General features: G+C 36.3%; 1 protein-coding gene across 1 annotated transcript in view; it reads left to right on the top strand.

The window, feature by feature from the left end:
* Window positions 1–21,090, top strand: part of CSMD1 (CUB and Sushi multiple domains 1) — a 1,614,989-nt gene that overhangs the window by 1,005,079 nt on the left and 588,820 nt on the right. The window contains exon 9 of the mRNA XM_063099815.1: window positions 6,899–7,023. Coding sequence (XP_062955885.1) covers window positions 6,899–7,023 — 125 coding nt within the window. The remainder of the gene's footprint in view (window positions 1–6,898; window positions 7,024–21,090) is intronic.

The following is a 21,090-nucleotide window of genomic DNA, read 5'->3' as shown; positions in this document are numbered from 1 at the left end:
TTTTTCTAATGTAGTGTTTAGTGCTTTCTTCCAGAAACTACCTGTAAAACTAATTCTACTTATGGGAAGAAAACGATTTTTTTAATGATGAAAAACTAAGAAGGAGGAAGAGAAGGAGAGAGAAAAAGAGAAAAGGAAGAGAAAGGAAAAGAGGGAGATAGGGAGAAATAGAGATAGCAAATGTAGGAGAGAGAACTAGGTATGCTAAGTGTTGCAATATTACTTGCAAAGTGGGGTAAAATGAGTATATGAAGTTGAATTACAGGCCCATTAATTCAGATGTGCAAAATGCAGTTTTATTTGTACTGTGCTGGTAATTAATTTATTTTTCAAGATCCTCACTTTGAGTCAGAAAATTTTATTTATTCACCCTTAAAATAGTTAAAATAAGGAATTTCTGTCAGTGAAGTTTGCAATCATTTATTGACTTCCTTTCTCCCTCTCTTTACAATTTCGGTGATGGTGGCATCTATTCCCTGCCTGTCTGTGCCCCTTTGATGCCATCAGAAACTTCCCTGTGCCTCTCACCTTATGTACATCATCCTCCTAACTGGATGATATCTTCCGGCACCTTGGGGACTTCACCATCTCAGCCGTGGGCTCCCTATGCCACCAAGTCCACCCTGTAAGGGCTGTCCCATAGACACAGGGACTTTTGCATGAAGTCACAACTGTGGAATAAGAATGAGTCCTGTTTTACCTGTGGACAGCCAAGCACAGTGCTAGGGGACAGCTGTCTTGTTCTACCCCTCCCCCAGCTTGGTTCTTGGTCAAGGTGTGGCTGGGAAAACAAGGCACAGGATTCCAAGCCTCCCTGCCACTGCCTTTCCCACCTCGGCTTGCTGCCCTCCTTCCCTGTGCTCCAGCTCAGAGTTCTGCTTGCTTTGTTTTGTTTTTATTTCTTACCACGGGGAGTAGGGAATGGGAAAAAATGCACCATCACATCTCCTTTGCATGTAATTTGTGACTTACACCAGGACTACACATTTGGATTCAGAAGCCTGTAATTTTTGCTTGTGCTACACCAGTGCAAAGGTCCTTAGGGGATAAATAAAATACAGGGGAAAAAGTCACAGTTGTGCATACTGTTGTGTACACACATGCATACACACCCTTCAACAATTCACATGTCATTGCCATGAAGCCCTTTTTCCCTTAAAGAAAATAGCTTTAGTTAAGCAAAATTTCTAAATCCATGGAAAAATGTGGTTGCAGATAATATTTCCCCATATCATCTATGTCCTTTTTACAAAGACATATATGGCAAATCCTGGCTTGACCTTACTGCTAAAGAAAAGTTTTGTTTATGTTTTTTGTTTTGTTTTGTTTTCTGCTGAGACTGAAAACAGTCCAATCTAATGGATTTCTCCTTGTTTGCTGGAGATGCAAAACGTTTAGGTGCCCACCTTTGGTGCCTAAAAATAATATCTATTCCTTTTGTATTTGGGAATATCTGTGTGTACTTTTAAAAGTAAAATTTTTTAATACAAAGAGGCACATTATCTATCTATCTGTCTATTAATCATCTTCTCTATCAGTCCATCTATCCATTTAGAAAACTCAAAATGGGAAAATTGGTTGCTTCTGCGGATTCAGTCAATGACAACCAGTGTGGATCGAGAAAAGAGGTGGGAAAGCTCTGTATAGCTAGTCAGGTAGATTAGTGTAAGCTCTGGCAAATAATGGACAGATATCACAGCTAAATTTACTCAGATCTTATTGTGGACTCTCTAGTTTAATCTTTAAGTCACGTCACATTTTTTTAGAAATAGTTACAGTAACAGTGTTAAGAAAGCCATATGTAGGAATAGTTCATTCACCTAGAAAGACTCTTCAGACCATGGTGGGTAAAGTTAACTAGTTGGTGATGAATGAAATGTCTTTAGAAATCAAAAGTTGAGTGACGAGCTTTGCAGAAGTGGAAAATGTATTTTTTCCTATGTTTTCTATTTAAAAGACAAAATTATGCTGCTTTAACTGTTTTACTTAAATTTCGTCATTTGGGTACTTATTAATAATACATGATATATCTTAATCTTGTACAAAATCAGCTTTCTGTTATTTTTTACAGTTTCCAACTATTAATAACTGTCTAAATTGTACAACATAATTGATCTAAGGTGTTCTAAATTTGCTTGCCAAAGGAAAGGTACTAATAGCTATCTTTTTGAGAATTTTTTTCTGACAGTACTTTCCAGAGAGCCAAATTAAATGATCTAGCGTTGTATCTAATACATATTACTTCAAACACAGTAAACCAAAATCAACAAACCTTAGTTTATTATGTATTTGAAGTTGAAAGCACACATGGATTTTAAATGTAACTGATTCGTGTGCTACATAAAACAAAAGAAAAGCCTAAATTAATAAATTAGAAATTGGGTTACATTCAGTTTCAACCTCAACTTGATTTATTACAGTGCAAAAAGACACTCCTTAGTTTTGCTGCTGGGATGAGTTTACCACGTGGTGGCTCCATTTTCTTCCCTGTGATCAAACAAAGAGGTTGCTCTTTTTAATAATTTTAATGCTTAGAAATTAGAGAAGGTTCAATATTTTATTGATGGCTATTTCCGGCCACTTTTGAAAAGGTCCCATCGCAGTAATTAAGAAATGAGTTCTATATTATTCGTACATTACTCTAAAGGTACTGAAGATGATTGTTCATAGCACCCAAGTATAGATTTCTGGACTAGATCGTGACACCAGGCAGTGACTGGGGAGCCTCAGAGGAATCCTCCACTCTGTGCTGGCCTCTTTAATCCTTGTCTGGTGGGGACCTGAGGAGAGTAAGAACAATGTCAGGTGTCAGGAGACCTATGACTACCTCAACGAGAGAGAACAAAGAAGTAGTAAATAGTAACATCTTAAAAGTTATTTTTTTAAAATTTAAATTATAAAGAAGCAAAACAACTATTGGGCTATAGAAACAAAAGTGTACTTATGATAATATTCCCACTCAAAAATTAGTTTTGTACCTATTTTTCCTGATAAGTAGATGTAGATATGGAGGTACAGATCATTGTTTTGTGTCACACTTAAATTACATATCACACTTTTTCTATATTGCCACATATCTTGTATGTGGTGCCGTTGTTTCTTTCAAATACATCTGAAATAATTTAGTCAAGCATGGTCCTATTGTTGGGTACTTTTACAGTTCCCAAAGAATATCACTGGCCATAATTATGCCATATTTTGGATGATAAACATATATTCTCCTGCCAGAAATGAGATCAATTAATCAGAGTAGTAACATTATTAAGTTTCTTTTTTTATTGACAAATAAAACTGTGTATATTTATGGAGCACAGCATGATGGTTTTATATATGTGTACATTGTGTAGTGGCTAAATCAAGCTAATTAGCATATCCATTACCTCACATACTTAGGATTTTTTAGTGGTGAGAACATTTAAGATTTCTCTCAGGAATTTTCAAATGTACAATACATTGTTGTTAATTAGAGTCACTATATTGCAATATAGATCTCCTGAACTTATTCCTCCCAACTGAAATTTTATGTCCTCTGACCAACATTTCCCCAATCCCTCCCTCTTCCTCCTCCAGCCACTGGTAACCACCATTCTACTCTCTGCTTCCATGAACTCTGTTTTTCAGATTCTACATATAGGTGAGATCATACAGTATTTGTCTTTCTGAGCCTGGCTTATTTCACTTAGCACAATGTCCTCAAGGTTCATCCAAGCTGTCGCAAATGACAGGATTTCCTTCCTTCCAAAGGCTGAACAGTATTCCATTATGTATATATACCACGTTTTCTTTATCCATTTATCCCTTGGTAAACACTTAGGTTGATTTTATGTCTTGGCTATCATGAGTAATGCTACAATGAACACAGGAGTGCAGATATCTCTTCAACATACTGATTTTATTTCTTTCAATATATATCCAGAAGCGAAATTGCTGGATCATATGGTAATTCTATTTTTAATCTTTTGAGGAACCTCCAAGTTGCTTCCCATAGTAGCTGTACTAATTTACATTCTCACCAACAGTGTACAAAGGTTCCCTTTCCTCCACATTCCAACCATCACTTGTTACTTTTTGTTTCGTTGATGATAGCCATCATAACAGGTGTGAGATGGATATCTCATTGTGGTTTTAATTTGCATTTCTCTAATGACTGGTGATGCTGAACGTCTTTTCATGTAGCTGATGGGCATTTTTATGTCTGCTTTTGAGAAATGTTTATTCAGGTCCTTTGCAGATTTTTTTAAATGGGTTACTTTTCTTGCTATTGAATTGTTTGAGTTCCTCACACATTTTGGATATTAACCCCTTATCACATGTAAGGTTCACAAATATTTCCTCCTATTACAGAGAACAGTCATTTCCTGGCTGAGGCCTGCCCCCAGACAAAAAACAAACAAAAGTCAAATGTTGGTGAAAATGTAAGTCAGCTTTTATTCAGGAATACCCATCACCTGAGGAGAGATGTTAGGTTAACCCATCTCTCCAGCAAACCTGAAGGAGAATGACAAGACTAAAGCCATCTCAAAGAATCAGCCTTACTGAGGGGTTTTCAAAGATTGAATGGAATGTGGGGCAGGAGGGAGGGGGACTTGAGCAGCGAGGGCTTCGTGTAAGGTCTCAGGTGCAAAGTCTCGCCAAGACTGTCTGGTTTCTGCTTCTGACCCTATTCAGGGTCTACCTAGTACTGCAAGTCTGCAGCTTCAGGCTGGCTGGAAAATGACTTTACATTCCTGTACATAATGTCACATTGCCCCATAACCAAGGTCCAAAATATCAAATAACCTTGGGGAAAAGGGACCTCAGAAATTCATGCTAACGGGCCGAGCCCGTGGCGCACTTGGTAGAGTGCCGCGCTGGCAGCGCGGCGACGCTCCCGCCGCAGGTTCGGATCCTATATAAAACTGACCAGTGCACTCACTGGCTGAGTGCGGGTCACAAAAAAAAAAAAAAAAAAAAACCCGGGCAGTTTTAGGTTCCAACATGGCTCTAGTCCTGCTCCCTCCAGTGCTCCCATTCCGTAGGCTGTCTCTTCACTCAGTTGTTTGTTTACTTTATTGCACATAAGATTTTTATTTAGATGCAATATCATTTGTTTGTTTTTGCTTTTCTTGCCTGTGCTTTTGAGGTTTAAGGTGATTTATTGTTTTTCTCAAAAGAAGAATACAATTTAAAAAGAATACCTAAAGGAATATTAACTTTATATATGGAAAATCACATATGAACAAAATAGAGGTTTTCTCAAAGCAGAGCACAACCTATAAGTGATAAATAATATGCTTCTGTAGTTGAAAGAAAGAAGAAATTGCCTTGGTTGGATTAGACAAATTATACAAGGGTACTTCAAAAAGTTCATGGAAAGATTTGTATTATCTTTTGATTCTATTTTTCCATGATCTTTTTGAAGTACCCTCTTATAGGAATTGCTTAGTAGAAACAATAATTCCACTTTCCTTCCATTCTGTTTGACCACCCCTGGAATATTGTATTAGATATTAGTACCTCAGTTTAAGAGGATCATAAAAAATGTTGACATACTCTCAAATTCTAATTCTCCCTAACCTGTTACTAATGTTATCATTTTGTTTATTTCAAAATTAGTTCCATAGAACACTATTTGCCCTGGATACTTGGTGTAAGGGGCTTTCCTAACCAGATAAACCTGGAAAGTTCTGCATACTGTATATTCTCTTAAATAGGCAAAATAAATTTTTGCGTATTAAATTTGATAGAGTTGAGAAGTCCTTTTAGAAAAGAAAGATGTTTAATTTAGTTTAAGCCAGAATTTTCCAAATTGATTTGACCCTGACTTGATGATTTTTGCAGACATCTGTGATCATTACAGTGAGTGTTACATTGAGGACATTGTAAGAGATGCTGATGTAATGGGTAATGGTTCTTGAGTGATATTCTCTCCAAAATTGTAGATGAGGATTTTTTTTTTTTCGAGAAGAAGAAAATAAAAGCATCTGTTTATTTTTCCCCTATCCTTTTCTCTATTTTTACTTCATCCATCCACATGGACTATGCATCTTTTCCTTCAAACACTTACCTCCCTCAGTCCTATTTTCTCAACATCAGCACTGCTGTTTGTCAAATGAAAAACACGAGCAGAATTTCCTCTTGTAAAGATAGGCTCGTCAGATAGTAAAATAATACTACGCTCAGCTCAGGACCAGACACCAGGCTTAGCAGAAGTAATTGGATGTGTTGGAACCTGATGTATGCTTCTCACACTTCCTATGCACCTGTCCAATTGTTATTCTGTAAAACGCTTTGTTAATGTTTACAACACTAAAGCTTCATGTTTGCAGATGCAACTCTGGAGCCAAAGCAATTTTTCATCTAACTCTAGGCTGGATGGACTGCTTTTTTCTAAACAAATGATTCTTTTCTCATAAGATGTATTTCTGAAATATAATATCACTGGCCTTCTTTGGGATATAATCAATGTTTGTGATACATAGTAACAGATTCTTTACTGAAACGTTTTCTTAATCTGGACTTTTTCAAACCTTGTTTTTGTAAGATTATTTATTCACATGGGATGACATCCAACTTTGTTTTGTTTTCAGGGTACAAAATTCCTTTACATACATTTTCTCACTTAAGCCAAAAGAGTTGGTCAGGTCACCTCTGCTATTTGCTCTATTATAGAGGTGACAAGTTAAGATTCATATCTTTGTTTAACTATGAAGGTGGAAAAACAGAAATCTGAACCCAGGTCTTTTGATTTTCTAACTTTTGCTAAATCACAGGATTGCTTCTGTGAATAATTATTAATAGGTTGCTTAATGTTCACGCTGTTTTAAGTACACAACATTGTAGCAGACATTTTATTGGGCTTTTTAAGATAAGTCTTCTATGAATAATTTGGGTCATTTTTTGTTTTGTAAATGTTTAGGGTTGGTGCAAACGTACAGTTCTCCTGTGAGGACAATTATGTGCTCCAGGGAGCCAAGAGCATCACCTGTCAGAGAGTCACAGAGACACTTGCTGCTTGGAGTGACCACCGGCCGTTCTGCCGAGGTAAGGCGCCTGCGGTGGGGTATGTCCGGAATTCTCTCTTTCTTCAGGTTTGGCGTGTTTTTCAAAATACACAGTGAGATTTAAGTGTAAAGCACTTTCTATAGATAGAACAGAACTTGGTAATGATGTATGTTTTCATAGTGATGTGGGTTTTAAAACAGAAATATTTCCTTGAAATTTGTTAGGAGGCAAACATTTCCACAGATATTTGTGGTTTTTTACATTTCAGTAAAGATATGAGTAAATCTAATAATTCAGACTCACACACACACACACACACACACACACACAATATAAATTGATATTGCATATACACACAGTGGCATATGTATGAATATGTATTACATAACCAGAGCTTTTGGAAAGTTTTGTGTTCACCCCTGCAAATCTAAAACTTCTCACCTTTCAATTTCAGTGAGGACGAATTTTGGGGCTTTTATTACATGAGTGAGAAAGGAAGTTTGTTAGTATGATCCTAAATTATCATTTTATTAATAAATTATTTTAAACTAATCTCTGACAGAATGAACTGAGAAAAATATGCATCAGCAGCAGCATCTTCAAAGGAAACGTATGAAGTTAGTAAGGGCAAAGTATTTATTTGTCGCATATGAAGTATATGAACAATTCTACCAAAATTATAGAAAACACATGAAACCAGCAGAAAACTTATGCTTTTAAATTTTTTAATTATTATTAGCATATTCACTCTTACAAATTATATTTCTTTATGCCCTTTGCCCGACCTATCATTTCTCAAACCACCTCCCTCCTCCCCCAATCTCTGGTGTCCTTAGGTTTGTTCTCTCCTTCTGAAAGTTCAGTATTGTTGTAGTCTTTTCTTTCTCTTTCTTTCATTCCTTCCTTCTTTCCCCCACCCCCTTACTTCTTTCCTAGCAGCCAGTTATGAGTGAGAACATGTAGTATTTCTCTTTCTTTGTCTGACTTATTTCACTTGACATAATTTTCTCCATGTTGTTACAATGGGAGAATTTCATTCTTTTTCATAGCTGATTAGTATTCCATTGTGTATATACACCACATTTTCCTTATCCAGTTGTCCATTGATGGTTGGACACTCAGGATGGTTCCATATTTTGGCTATTGTGAATAGAGCTGTCATGAACATGGGAGTGCAGGTATCCCTTTAACATAATGATCTCCATTCCTTTGGGTGTATACCCAGTAGTGGGATTGCTGGGTCATATGATAGTTCTATCTGTAGTTGTTTGAGAAAGCGCCATACTGTTTTCCATAATGGCTGTGCTCATTTACAGTCCCACCAACAGTGTAGAAGAGTTCCTCTTTCTCCACATCCTCGCCAGCATTTGTTATTCTCAGCCTTTTTAATAATGGTGTCTAACTGGGGTGAGATGATATTTCCATGTGCTTTTGATTTGCATTTCTCTGATGACTAGTGATGCTGAACTTTTTTCATGTACCTGTTGGACATTTGTACGTCTTCCTTTGAAAAATCTCTATTCATCTCCTTGGCTCATTTTTTATTTGGATTATTTCTTTTTTTACTGTATAATTCCTTGTCAGATGTATAGTTTGCAAATATTTTCTCTCATTCTATAGGTTGTCTTTCCACTGTGTTGCTTGTTTCCTTTGCTGTTAAGAAGATTTTTTGTTTTATATAATCTCATTCATTTATTTTTTCTTTTGTTCCTTGTGCTTTTGGGGTCTTATTCGTAAAATCTTTGCGCAGTCCTACTTCCTGGAGTGTTTCTCCTATATTTTCCTTTGGTAATTTTACAGTTTCAGGTCATCTATTTAATTTTTTAATCCATTTTGTATTGATTTTGATATATGGTGAGAGGTGCAGGTCCAGTATCATTTTTCTGCATATGGAGGTCCCATTTTCCCAGCACCATTTATTGAAGAGGCAGTCTTTTCCCCAATGTATGTTCTAGTTGCTTTGTCGAATATCAGTTGGCTGTAAGTACATGGATTGATGTCTGGATTTTCTATTCTGTTCCATTGATCCTAGTGTCTGTTTTTATGCCAGTACCATGCTTTTTGGTTACAATAGCCTTGTAATATAATTTGAAGTTTGGTTGAGTTATGCCTCTGGCTTTATTTATTTTTTGCTCAGGATGACTTTGGCTATTTGTGGTCTTTTGTTGTTCCATATGAATGTTTAGATTGATTTTTCCATTTCTGTGAAGAATGTCATTGGTATTTTCATGCGGATTGCATTGAATCTGTAGATTGCTTTGGATAGAATGGACATTTTCATAATGTTAATTCTTCCAATCCAAGAACACAGTATGTCTTTCCACCATTTTGTGTCCTGTTTAATTTCTTCCAGCAGTGTTTTGTGGTTTTTATTGAAGAGATCTTTCACCTCCTTGGATAAACTGATTCATAGATATTTTATTTTATTTTTTGCAACTATTGTAAATGGGCTTGTTATTTTTATTTCATTTGCTGCTAGTTTGTTATTGGAGTATAAAAACAGTATTGATTTTGTGGTATTGATTTTGTATCCTTCAACATTACTGCAATTGTTAATCAGCTGTACAAGTTTTTTGGTGGAGTCTATAGATATTTCTATATGTAAGATCATGTCATTAGCAAAAATGGGCAGTTTGATCTCATCCTCTCCAATCTTAATGCCCATTATTTCTTTCTCTTGCCTGATTGCTCTGGTTAATATTTCCAATTCTATGTTAAATAGGAGTGGTGAGAGTGGGCATCCTTGTCTTGTTCCTGTTCTTAAGGGAAAAGCTTTCACCTTTTCCCCATTCAGGATGGAATTGGAAATTGGTCTGTCATAAATTGCTTTTACTGCATTGAGGTAATTTCCTTCTATACCTAATTTGCTGGGAGTCTTTATCATGAAAAGATGTTGAAGTTTGTCAAATGCCTTTTCTGCATCAATTGAGACAATCATATGATTTTTGTCTCTGGTCTGGCTGATGTGGTGCATCACGTTTATTGACTTGCATATGCTGAGGCAACCTTGCATCCCTGGGATGAATCCCATGTTATCATAGTGTATAATTTTTTTGATGTGTTGCTGTAATCTGATTGCTAGTATTTTGTTGAGGATTTTTGTATCTATGTTCATCAAGGCTATTGGCCTGTAGTTTTCTTTTTTTGTTGTATCTTTATCTGGTTTTGGTATCAGGGTGATGCTGACCTCATAGAATGAGTTTGGAAGAATGGCTTCTGTTTCAAATTTTTGGAAAAGTTTGAAGATATTCGATATTAATTCTTCTTTAAAGATTTGACAGAATTCAGCTGTAAAGCTATCTGGTCCTGGACTTTTCTTTGTTGGAAGATTTCTAATTACTGCTTCAATCTCATTGCTTGTTATTGGTCTGTTCTGGCTTTCTGTTTCTTCTTGGTTTAGTCTTGGTAGTTTGTATGTGTCCAGAATTTATCCATTTCCTCCAGGTTTTCATGTTTGTTGGTGTATAGTTGTTTATAATAATCTCTAATGATTCCTCATAGTTCAGTGGTATTGTTTATAATGTCTCCCTTTTCATTTCTGATTTGTGTTATTTGGATCTTCTCTCTTCTGTTTTTTGTTAACCTAGCTAATGGTTTGTCTATTTTATTTATCTTCTCAAAAAAACCAACTTTTTGTTTCATTGATCTTTTGTACTGTTTTTTGGGGTCTCTATTTAATTTAATTCTGCCCTGATCTTGATTATTTCTTTCCATCTCCTACTTTTGGGATTGGATTGCTGTTGTATCTTTATTTTCATTAGTTTCAAGAAATTTTTTTATTTCCTGTTACTTTCTTCTTGGACCCATAGGTCATTCAGGAGTCTGTTGTTCAGTTTCTGTACACTAGAATAGTTTCCAGAATTTTGCTTGTTATTGATTTCCAGTTTTAATCCACTGTGGTCTAAAAAGATACTTGGGATGATTTCAATTTTTTTAAATTTGCTAAGACTTGATCTGTGACATAGTATGTGGTCTATCCTGGGGAATGTTCCATGTGCTGATGAGAAGAATGTACATTCTCTAGATGGTCTAAGGTATAGTTCAAATCCTATGTTTCTTTGTTTATTTTTTGCTGAAAGATCTGTCTAATGGTGAGATAGGGGTGTTCAGGTCATGCACCATTACTGTATTTGGGTCTCTCTTTTTTTAGGTCTAAGAGTGTTTGATTTACATATCTATGTGCTCCACCATTGGGTACATACATATTTATGATTGTTACGTCCTCTAACTGGCTAGATCCATTTGCGTGGCACATCTTTTGACATCCCTTCACTGTTAGTCTGTGTTTGTCTTTGTAGGTGAGGTAAGTCTCTTGAAGACAGCATATAGTTGGGTCCAGCTTTTTAATCCATCGGTCAGTCTGTGCCTTTTGAATGGGGAGTTTAATCCATGTAGGGTTGTTATTGATAAGTCTTGTTTACTCCTGTCATCATACTGCTTCTTGTTTAGATGTTTGAAACATCATTTGTCCCTTTCTTCCCCTTTTATTTTTCATCTTCAATGTTAGTCCAATTTTTGAGGTGCCATGATTTAGCTTCTTTCTCATTCTCTTTGGCATTTTGATTTTAATGGTGGTTTTTTCTCTTCCTTGTGAATCCATGATATTGAATATCATTTTTCAGATTCAGGATGCAGGACTCCTTTGAGTATTTCTTGCAGGGCTGGTCATGTGGTAGCGAACTCCCATAATTTTTTTTTCTGGTCAGGGAAATACACTATTTCTCCCTCAATTCTAAGGATAACCATGCTGGGTATAGTATTCTTGGCTGGCAGGGTTTTTTTCTTTTAATATTTTGAATATATCATCCCATTTTCTTCTGGCTTATGTTGTTTCAGTTGAGAAGTCTGCTGTTAGTCTGATGGGGGCTCCCTTATACGTGACTTGGTGCTTTTCTCTTGATGCTTTTAGTTGTCCTTTGTCTTTGAGTTTTGTCAGTTTGACTATCACATGGTGAGTATCTTTTAGGATTGAATCTGTATGGGCATCTTTGGGCTTCCTGGATCTGAAGGTCTGTATCCTTCCCTATACCTGGGAAGTTTTCTTTTATTACTTCCTTGAATAGGTTTTCAATGACTTTTCCTTTTTCCTCCCCTTTTGGAATACCCATGATTTGAATGTTTGTGTGCTTGAGGTTGTCTGCTAGCTCTCTTAAATTGTTTTCATTTTTTTAAAAATTATTTTTTTCTTTCTCTTGTCTGCCTGGGTTATTTCAAAAAGTCCATCTTCAAGTTCTAAGATTCTTTCTTCTGCCTGCTCTAGCCTGCTGTTCAAGCTTTCTGTTCTGATTTTTATTTCATTGAGAGAATCCTTCATTTCTAGGAGTTCTGTTAACATTCTTTTTTAAGTCATCAATCTTTGTAAATTTCCTCCTTCATATCCTGGACATATTTTCTTGTTTCTTTGTGTTCTCTAGTTGATTCTTCTCTTATTTCTTAGAGTTTTCTTCAAATCAGTGCTTGAAATCCCTTTTCAGACATCTCAAGGGCTTCTTGCTCTATGGGATTTGGTACTTGAGAATTACCATATTCCTTTGGTGGTGTCGTATCTTCTTGTTTATTTGTAGTTCTAGTATTTTTACACTGATGTTTGGTGATCTGATAGAACACTCAATTCTGTTACTCTGGAGTGTGTTATGAAGGGTAAGACTTCTTCCTCTGTTTGTAGGATCTGCTGGTAACTCTTCCCGTATCAATGCATTTGAGTGTGTGAAGGGCTGCCTTGGCTCCTATTCAGTCAGTTCAAGGGTCCTGTGTGTGCATTTTGGCTGCCCATGTCATGGTTCAGTAGGGCCTGCAAGTCCCTCTGGTGCTCAGGTGTGGGCAGGGCCTATGGCAGCGTTGGTCCCCAGGAGCAGCTTGCGTCCTTCATGCACTCATGTGGGTAGCCCACACAGTGGTTCGGTGGGAACTGCAAGCCCCTCTGGTGCTTGGGTGTGGTCTATGCTTTTTTAAAAAATGGAAACATTAATGAAACTGAAAGAAAAACTATGTTTTTGGGTTTTGTTTTTGAATTTTGGTCATAAAAGTATTATGCAAACCAGCAGTTCTGAAGAAGAAAAAAAAAAAAAGGCTGGTTTGACTGAGGAAAGCAAAGTAAAGTTTTCATATATCAGATCTTATTCCTCCTTACAGTCCTTTTCATGTAAATGGATTCATAAATTTTTATTTTCAAACATTCTGATTATAAAAAGGCATAATACAAGATTTACAATATCACTTACATCCTCATGAATGAATTAGCTGCCAAATATATTGCTAACTTCATCTAAGCTAAAAATACTTTATTGCAGGTTTACTATATTATGCTCTTTTCCTGTAACCACTCATGGCTCATTACATGTAGAGAATACAGCTTTATATCTTCTATTGCAACCTGAAGGCAGGGTGGGTGTGTGAACAGCTGGAGGTGGCTGTTTCCTGTTAAATGGAGACCCTTCACAGAGAAGCACCAATCTCTAGACAAGAAAATGTGCATAGCTGTGCCCTTCTGCTCTTTGTCATTAGACTGTGCATTTTCTAATACTAAAGTAAGACTGTTAAGCTTTTAAAGAACTATACCAAAATTCATGTTCCACCAAACGGTGGTGATGTACAAGGCTCCCAGTTATACCGAGGACTAAGTCAAAGGTATTATGTTTCCCCCAAAGATAAAAAAGAAAAAGAAAAAAAATCATTCTTTAATAGTTTTCTTGTTCTTATTTACCAGAAATTCATGTCAGTATTTTAAGACCCCAAAGTAGACAAATAGCAAATATGCATCCTTTAAGTTTGTTACTTTTTAATCAGTATTTTAGAGTAAATTTTTATTTATTAACCCATAATGCTTCCTTTCTTTGTCCTAAGTCTCATCTCATATTCAAAACACTTATCCCCAACTTAAAACATTACATCAAACACTCTGTGGTGTATCTTTTAGCAAATAGCTGCTACACCCAGGCTGAAGGTGGAGACATTTCTTCCATCCTCCTCAATCCCCCGAATACTTACTCTCAGAGTTAATTGGAGGAGTCTTTTTGACTTCCTGTTTTAATACATTCTCATGTACTACTTGATCATATTTTAGAAGAAAACACCACATCCACAGGGTCTTTATTTTTTATTTGGTTTGCTTGGTTTGGTTTGTATTAGTTGGTTTCTGTTGCCTATAACAAAAATACACAGAACTGGGCATCTGATAAAGAAAATGAAATTTATTGCTTTTAACTTTCTGAATTAATGACCTACAGTAGAAGAAAATAATTCTTAAGAAAAAGTTTTTATAGAGGATGTATTGCACTATGTATTTTACTCAGTCAGACAAAAGCCACACCCACAAGTATTTTTGAGATAATCTTTCTCTGTCTTGGACTCCTGCTGAGATGCCTGAGAGACAACATTCTTAAACTTTCTAGGGACCCTCTAGTTAGACTGAGGATGTCCGAGAGGCAAATCCTCAGTTTCTTAAAAGGACTTTTTCATAAATGCACCTTCTGTCTTTATCAGCACTCTGAGGTCTCAGCGAGAGCTTGGCCGTTGCACACTCAGCCTGTTCTCTGTGCAACACTTTCAGTAGCCATTTCCAAACTTTAGCATTTTTGCCACCTGGAGAGGCTGAGAAGTTTCAAAATCATCCAGTCCTGGTGACTTTATGTTTGACAATTCTTCCCTTGATTTATCTATCTCCTTTCACATTTGCTAGAAGTAGCAAGAAGAAATCAGGTAAGCACCTTTAATACATGGCTGTGAAATCTCCTTAGCTGTATATCCTAGTTTGTCACTTAAAAGCATCCCATCTGATTATGGAACCACCTTTGCTAAGCTTTTGCCATGTTTTTCAGTTTCCAGTAAAATGTCCCTTAGTCCTTCTGAGCTCTTACCAGCACTATCCTTAGAATGCAGATTCTACTAGTAGTCTGTTTAAGGATATCAAGGTTTTTCTCTATCATGCTCCTCAAAATTCTCCCAGTCCCCACTTACCACTAAGTTTCAAAGCTGTTCCCACAGCTTTGTTACAGCAACACCCCGTGTTCAAGCACCGCACTGTGTATGAGTTAGTGTTCAGGCAGAAAGCAAAACCGGTAAAAGGGAGATCTGTGTTTGGGGTTAGTTCAGGGAATTGGCTTATATGGTTGGCAGGGCTGGTTACTCAAGTCTGAAGTCTGAAGGACTGGAAGTCAGGAAGGAAAGACGGTAAGCAGGCTGGACCCCTAGGTATGGGTGAAAGCCGTTGCCTGAAGGCAGGAGTATCTCTCTTAGGGAAAGTGTAAGCCCCTTCGAAGGCCTTCCAACTGATTAAGTAAAGGCCACACAGAATAATCTTCCTAACTTAAAGTCAGTTGATAAGGGACTTCAGTCACATCTCCAAAATCTTTTCACGGAACACCTAAATTAACATTTGATTCAATGACTAGGATGAGGTGTATGTTTGCTTTCCATCCTTCCTCTAACTCTTCAGAGAATAGTTCTCGTAGCCCACCCTATCCAGAAACATATTAGAAAATTAATTCTGGAGAAAGTGGCTTGCCATAGCCATCTTGACATACAACAAAGCCATTGCAAATTATCACCTACGAGTCCCCCGGTTGGTCTTACTCTGTACACCATAGCTCCAGAAAGTCAGGAAAACCAGCCAGAAGTTTTAAATAAAGCAATCTTTTAACTTACCAGGATGAATGGATGAGTGTGTTAGTGCACCTGCAGGCTGAGCCTCTCTATAGTAGCTTCCTCTGAATAAGCTCTAGATTCACACACTCCAATAGAAGCAAAATACAATCCACATATGTAATTTTAAAACATTTAGTAGCCAGAATACAAGTCAAAAAATAAACATGTGAATTTAATTTTTATAACATTTTATTTACTCTAAATACCCCAAATGTTAGCATTTTAACATATAGCTAATATAAAGACTATAATGAGATGTTTGACATACTTTACTTTGTTTTCCATACTATGTCATAGAAAGGCAGTGTGTATTTTATAAGTACAGCATCTCTCGTCTTAGACCAGCCACATTTTAAGTGCTCGATAGCCACAAGTGACCAGTGGCTACCACATCAGACAGTACAACTCTAAGCATCTAGCTCAGCCTACAGTCCTAGTTTTCTTTGTAACTATGGAGAGCTTTCAACACCCTTGTAGGTGTGAAGAGAATTGAGCGTGATGAGTAAGGACCTGCTTCCTGGCTGGCATACCTAAGGGTAGAACATACTTTCTTCAATTAAAATCCGTAAGGTTCTCAGGTTGGCAACTTTTAAGAACTCCAAGACTCTTTTAAATACTTTCTCTCTTGCTTCTAATAATGGATTCATCAATTCGAGAAAAGCTGAAAAATCATTTTTAAAAGTGGAGGTTTTATATTTCTATAAAAAGATAACTTTAGATAATGAAAATATATGGGAAAATGGATACCTTGAAACTCAGTGTTTCAAATGTTACCCCAAAAGACTATAAGAATGCTTATTTAGCTATCGATAGGTTCTATACAGCAAGTTCAATTTTGCAAGTTCATTTTCCACTCAGTGCTATTACCATAATAAATAGTATGCAAAAAGTGAACATCGTGATTTGGATTTTCCTGATTGATTCTCAGCTGTTAAAGGAGTCCTTATATTGATTATTTCTGCCACACAGTCTATAGTCACCATCTCTCAAATACAATAAAATGGCTCTGGTCTGGACTCTGTGCATGCTATGAGCATAAATATGTCAGATCGGCGAATCAAAGAAGGGCTGATTCTCGAAGTTCCCATCTTCATGAAGGGTCTCTAACTCTTGAGGAATTTTTCTCATGCCTTCTCTACGGAAGGAATATCATCTGATGGAAGCATTTGATAAATTGCAGTGAGTCAGAAGTGATTCTTCCATCTGGAAACTGGTGTGGTTAGCCAATGCTTACATTAGCTAATTAGCTTTGAGGACTGGGGAACATTACCTTTTCTTCCTGTTACCAAACAGATGAATGGTTGCCATAGCTCAGTAATTATACAAGTGATTTTGTTTGAAATTATGCTTACTTCATTTAGGGATATGAAAACAACTATTATGATTTTTCACAGGGTAAAACATTATGAGCTGTTTAAAACCGTATAAGTGTCTTTAACTGGCAGTAGATTTTTAAAATAAGCAAACAAAACGAAGAGGATATCGTTATTTTTTTTTAAGTAAAATGTTCAGACTGGCATATCATTCCATGAGTATTTATGTAGAGAGGGGAATTTATATAGAGAACGTCCTTTAATGCTAACATACTCTGGCCTGTGGAGTTAGTGTTTTGACTTGCTCTCTGAGTTGAAAGGGCACATAGGAAAAATGAAGTGTTACGTGCAACTGTAGCCGTGGGTACGGGAAAGCTAATTGGAGCCAGCCAGGGTCACAGAATAAAGTTATTATTATCTTGGGATTCCAAGTTAGCTAAGAATTATCCTTAACTTATTAACTTATGTTTTTTTTTTCTTTTCTACGCATGTTTTCTGTCCATGCAGAAAATGACCATTTAAATAGTAATGAAAAGATCACTTACACCTGAAAGGATGACTTCATTCTACCAGATTATAGGTCCAGTGTCAATTTTAGAATTACATTTTATGTACTAATTATTTGATCAGGAGGCTATTATTTCAGAGATTTAAAGAAACATGTAAACTTTTTAATTTTAGTGAATTTAGACAAATTTCTGTTGTTGTTTCAAGATTCCTGAAGGTTTATCCTTTTTCCTTGAAGGTTACATGGGAGAAAATCTGTTTTTCACATTGTTATGTTTTGCTAAGTTATTGGCAACAATAAATTTTTGTATTTTGATTCTACTCTCATTTTATTAATATAAAATGATCTGAAAACTAATGTTAAGTTGTTGCTAATTACATTCCTAGAACAGGATGAGTGAGTTTCTGACTTAGGATCCTTGCATTTGTTCTTTCTATCTGGAACACTTTTCCCCTAGATAGTCACGTGACTATCCATCCTACACCTTTCATCAAATCTCATTTTACACAAGGTCCTTCTGTGACCACCTGTCTTCCATAGCAAGCCCTTTCCAGACACTCTATGAACCTTCTCTCTGCCTTTCTTGAAAGCTCTTATCTCCTCTTGATAGTATATGTTCATGTGTTTGTTAGTCTCCTGATGAAGGTGAGGAATTTAGTTTTGTTCTCCACCTACTGTATGCTCAGTGCCCAACTCATAATGAACACTTAATGTATACTTCTCTAATACATGTGCTACATGTATTGGGCCATGTGTTAAATGTTCTACTTGAATTATTTTATCCAGTCCTCACAGCAGTCATGGGTGGAGTAATGATTATTATACTAATTGAATAAACTGACAGGATTAAAGTTAAATGCATTAGTATAAGACAGCTAGTAATTGCATAATCCAGACCTGGAACTCAGACATGATGAAGAAAAGCAAGCTCATAAACTCCGTGATGGACTGTCTCCACTTTAGTTGACAGTTTGGATCTGTGGTTGATAAAAATGTTTTATTTTAAAAATATACAAGAAATACACTATCCAAAGAATTTTTAATTTGCTTGAAAGAAAGCTTCAAATGACATCCTACTAATTTAAATTTAGTCGATTAGAATATTCCTTCATTCAACTAATTTGATTGAGTAGTTACTATGGAATCACAGAAGTTTCCTGGAACTGAATTTGAATAAATAGGTAAGTCATTACTTAGTATTAAATGAGACAAATTATGCGAAACAAATATATTTTATACTTAATAAATATTCATTGATTAGATTAATAAATGGCATACATTGGCATTCAAAATTGGTTAGTTTTCTTCTCCCTTCTCCCCTTGATAAATATTTCCATTTCCAGTTTATCATTTTGTGTTTTATAGTTTTATTTAGAAGACGCATAAGATGAGTGAAATTTGAGTTTACAAATTTAGAAAACTGCCAAATAAATGACATCAGCTGTACATTAGGTCACAGTTATTATCCAACATTTATTAAGCATGTAAGTGAACATTACACTATATTAGATGCTGTATTTGAAAGAACTTGACAAGGGGCAAGGCCTTCTCAAGAGTAGAAAGTGACATTCAACTGTAATTTGTATAAATATGCATATGTACATTTCAATGATGGGAATATGTATATATATTCAACCTTTAGAAAAGACATTCCCCTACCTCCAAGGACACTGTGAAACTGTTCAGTCTCAGTCACAATCAGAAGAAGTTTCTCTAAGCTCTCCACCTGTCCGAGAAGCTACGCAATCAATTCTTAGCATGGAGCGAGAAACCAGCAAAGACTTCATGGGTGGAAGGAGAAAGAGGTGGTGATGAAGCTTCAGGCTTCTAACCTTCTGAGTCAGATCTTATGGCATCACTTTATGAATTCCCAGAACATCAGGTGAATTCAAATTCAAACGTAGCCCAAACACAGCCAGCAAAGTGACGCCGATGCTTTTTAAAGATCTACCAATATTGACCATGCTCTTTATTTTCACTGTTTCCATGCCCTCCCTACCTGTTCAATCCTCCTGTCTCGGGGCTGGCTCCACACACCAAGAGGCAGGAGCAACCACGACACTTCTCAAGGCTCCTTCACCTATTGATATCATTCACTGGATTCGGTTCAATGGACTCTCAGTCCTGCATCATCTCTTATCTCTCAGCCTGTTCCATTTTCTTCTCTATCTCTTCTTTTCCTTCTTTCCAAATATTAAAGTTTTAAAGAATTTTACTTATAGTAGACATGAAAACAAAATCTTCAGGTGCTTGAAGCTGATGTAAGAGGAAGAAGAGATGGAGAGTGTCAGAGGAAGTACTGTGGTTGGTTCTACCCTCTCACTCTGAAATTTAGAAAAATTAACACAATCCTTCCTGATGCAGAACCAGAGAATAGAAAGAAAACCGCAGGTAGTAATGCGAGCTGCAGGAAACACAGAAGACCAGGGCACTCACCTTCACCATGAGGGTATTAGCTGGCAGAAACCATGACAACTCAAGTCTCCTTATTATTGTTTGATAAAGACTATACATATGCATGATTGAACTTTGACTAGTTGCCAATGGAAAAGCAAAGAATTGTCTGTGACTAGTAGGAGAACCTTGATGCCAGAAAGCACGAACTAATGACTCATAACTGGTGAGATGAAAGGAGGATCACTAGATGATGAAGTCGCAGATGATTAGGGTAGAGACAATTTAGAAGAGCAAAGACTGAAGTAGAACTTAAAGTTTTAAATAATTTTCTAAGAAGGAGATTTGCAATTAATTAATTATGTAGTTAGATCATGTGACTTAACACTGTCACACCTGTTCAAAAGCTACAACAAATATTTATTGAGGAAACTATCAAATGCCAGGAATTGTTCAAATTGCCAAGGTTGTCTAAAGGAACAAAACAGACAAATATCTCTGCCCTCAATAATCCCACACATTTTATTTCAGATGATTATTTTGATGGCTTGATAAAAAGTACAGGCAAAATAAAATGTTAAAATGTACTGCAAGAGTATAAGATATAAAGAAAAAATATTTTTTAAGGATTAATTTGACAACCTTGGGTGAAGAATGTCTTTGAAGAACCTGAATACATGACTTGCTTGATGTGAAACTCAGTACTATGTATGCTTGAAAATGTGAAGGGCGTGCTGTTTTCCTATAAATATTTTACCAACGTTTGTCTCACTAAAAAATTATCATCACTAAATTTCACATTTTCCCAAGCAATAGGCACAATAAATTTCATGAAATGCTGGTAACCAATGTTAATAAGTCAAGTTAGGGGTCAACATTCAAAGCAGGAAACTGGGACAGGAGGCCAGTGATGGATTGTCAGATTTAGTGAATGTCCCACCAGGGTGACAGCTGGCACCAGTGACTGGATGAGTACAGATTGTCAGTGGGAACATAACAAATTACTTTTCCTCTCCACAGATGCTTCGCATGTATTTTTCTAAAGTTTGAAATGGTTGCAACGATTCATAACTAAATCAACAAATCTTTACTCTGCATTATGTTTATATCAGCTATTAATTATGAATTGCAACTAAATATGAATATGTAACATCAAGGTATTATAGTTCCAATTTTATTGGTGATAACTTTTCTTTAAGGTTTTCTAATGAACACAGTTAATTTTAGAGTGCTTTAAGGAAATTTTCA

This window comes from Cynocephalus volans, chromosome 1 (assembly GCF_027409185.1).
Source record: "Cynocephalus volans isolate mCynVol1 chromosome 1, mCynVol1.pri, whole genome shotgun sequence".
Taxonomy (NCBI): domain Eukaryota; kingdom Metazoa; phylum Chordata; class Mammalia; order Dermoptera; family Cynocephalidae; genus Cynocephalus; species Cynocephalus volans.
This window is presented reverse-complemented; position numbering and strand designations above follow the sequence as displayed.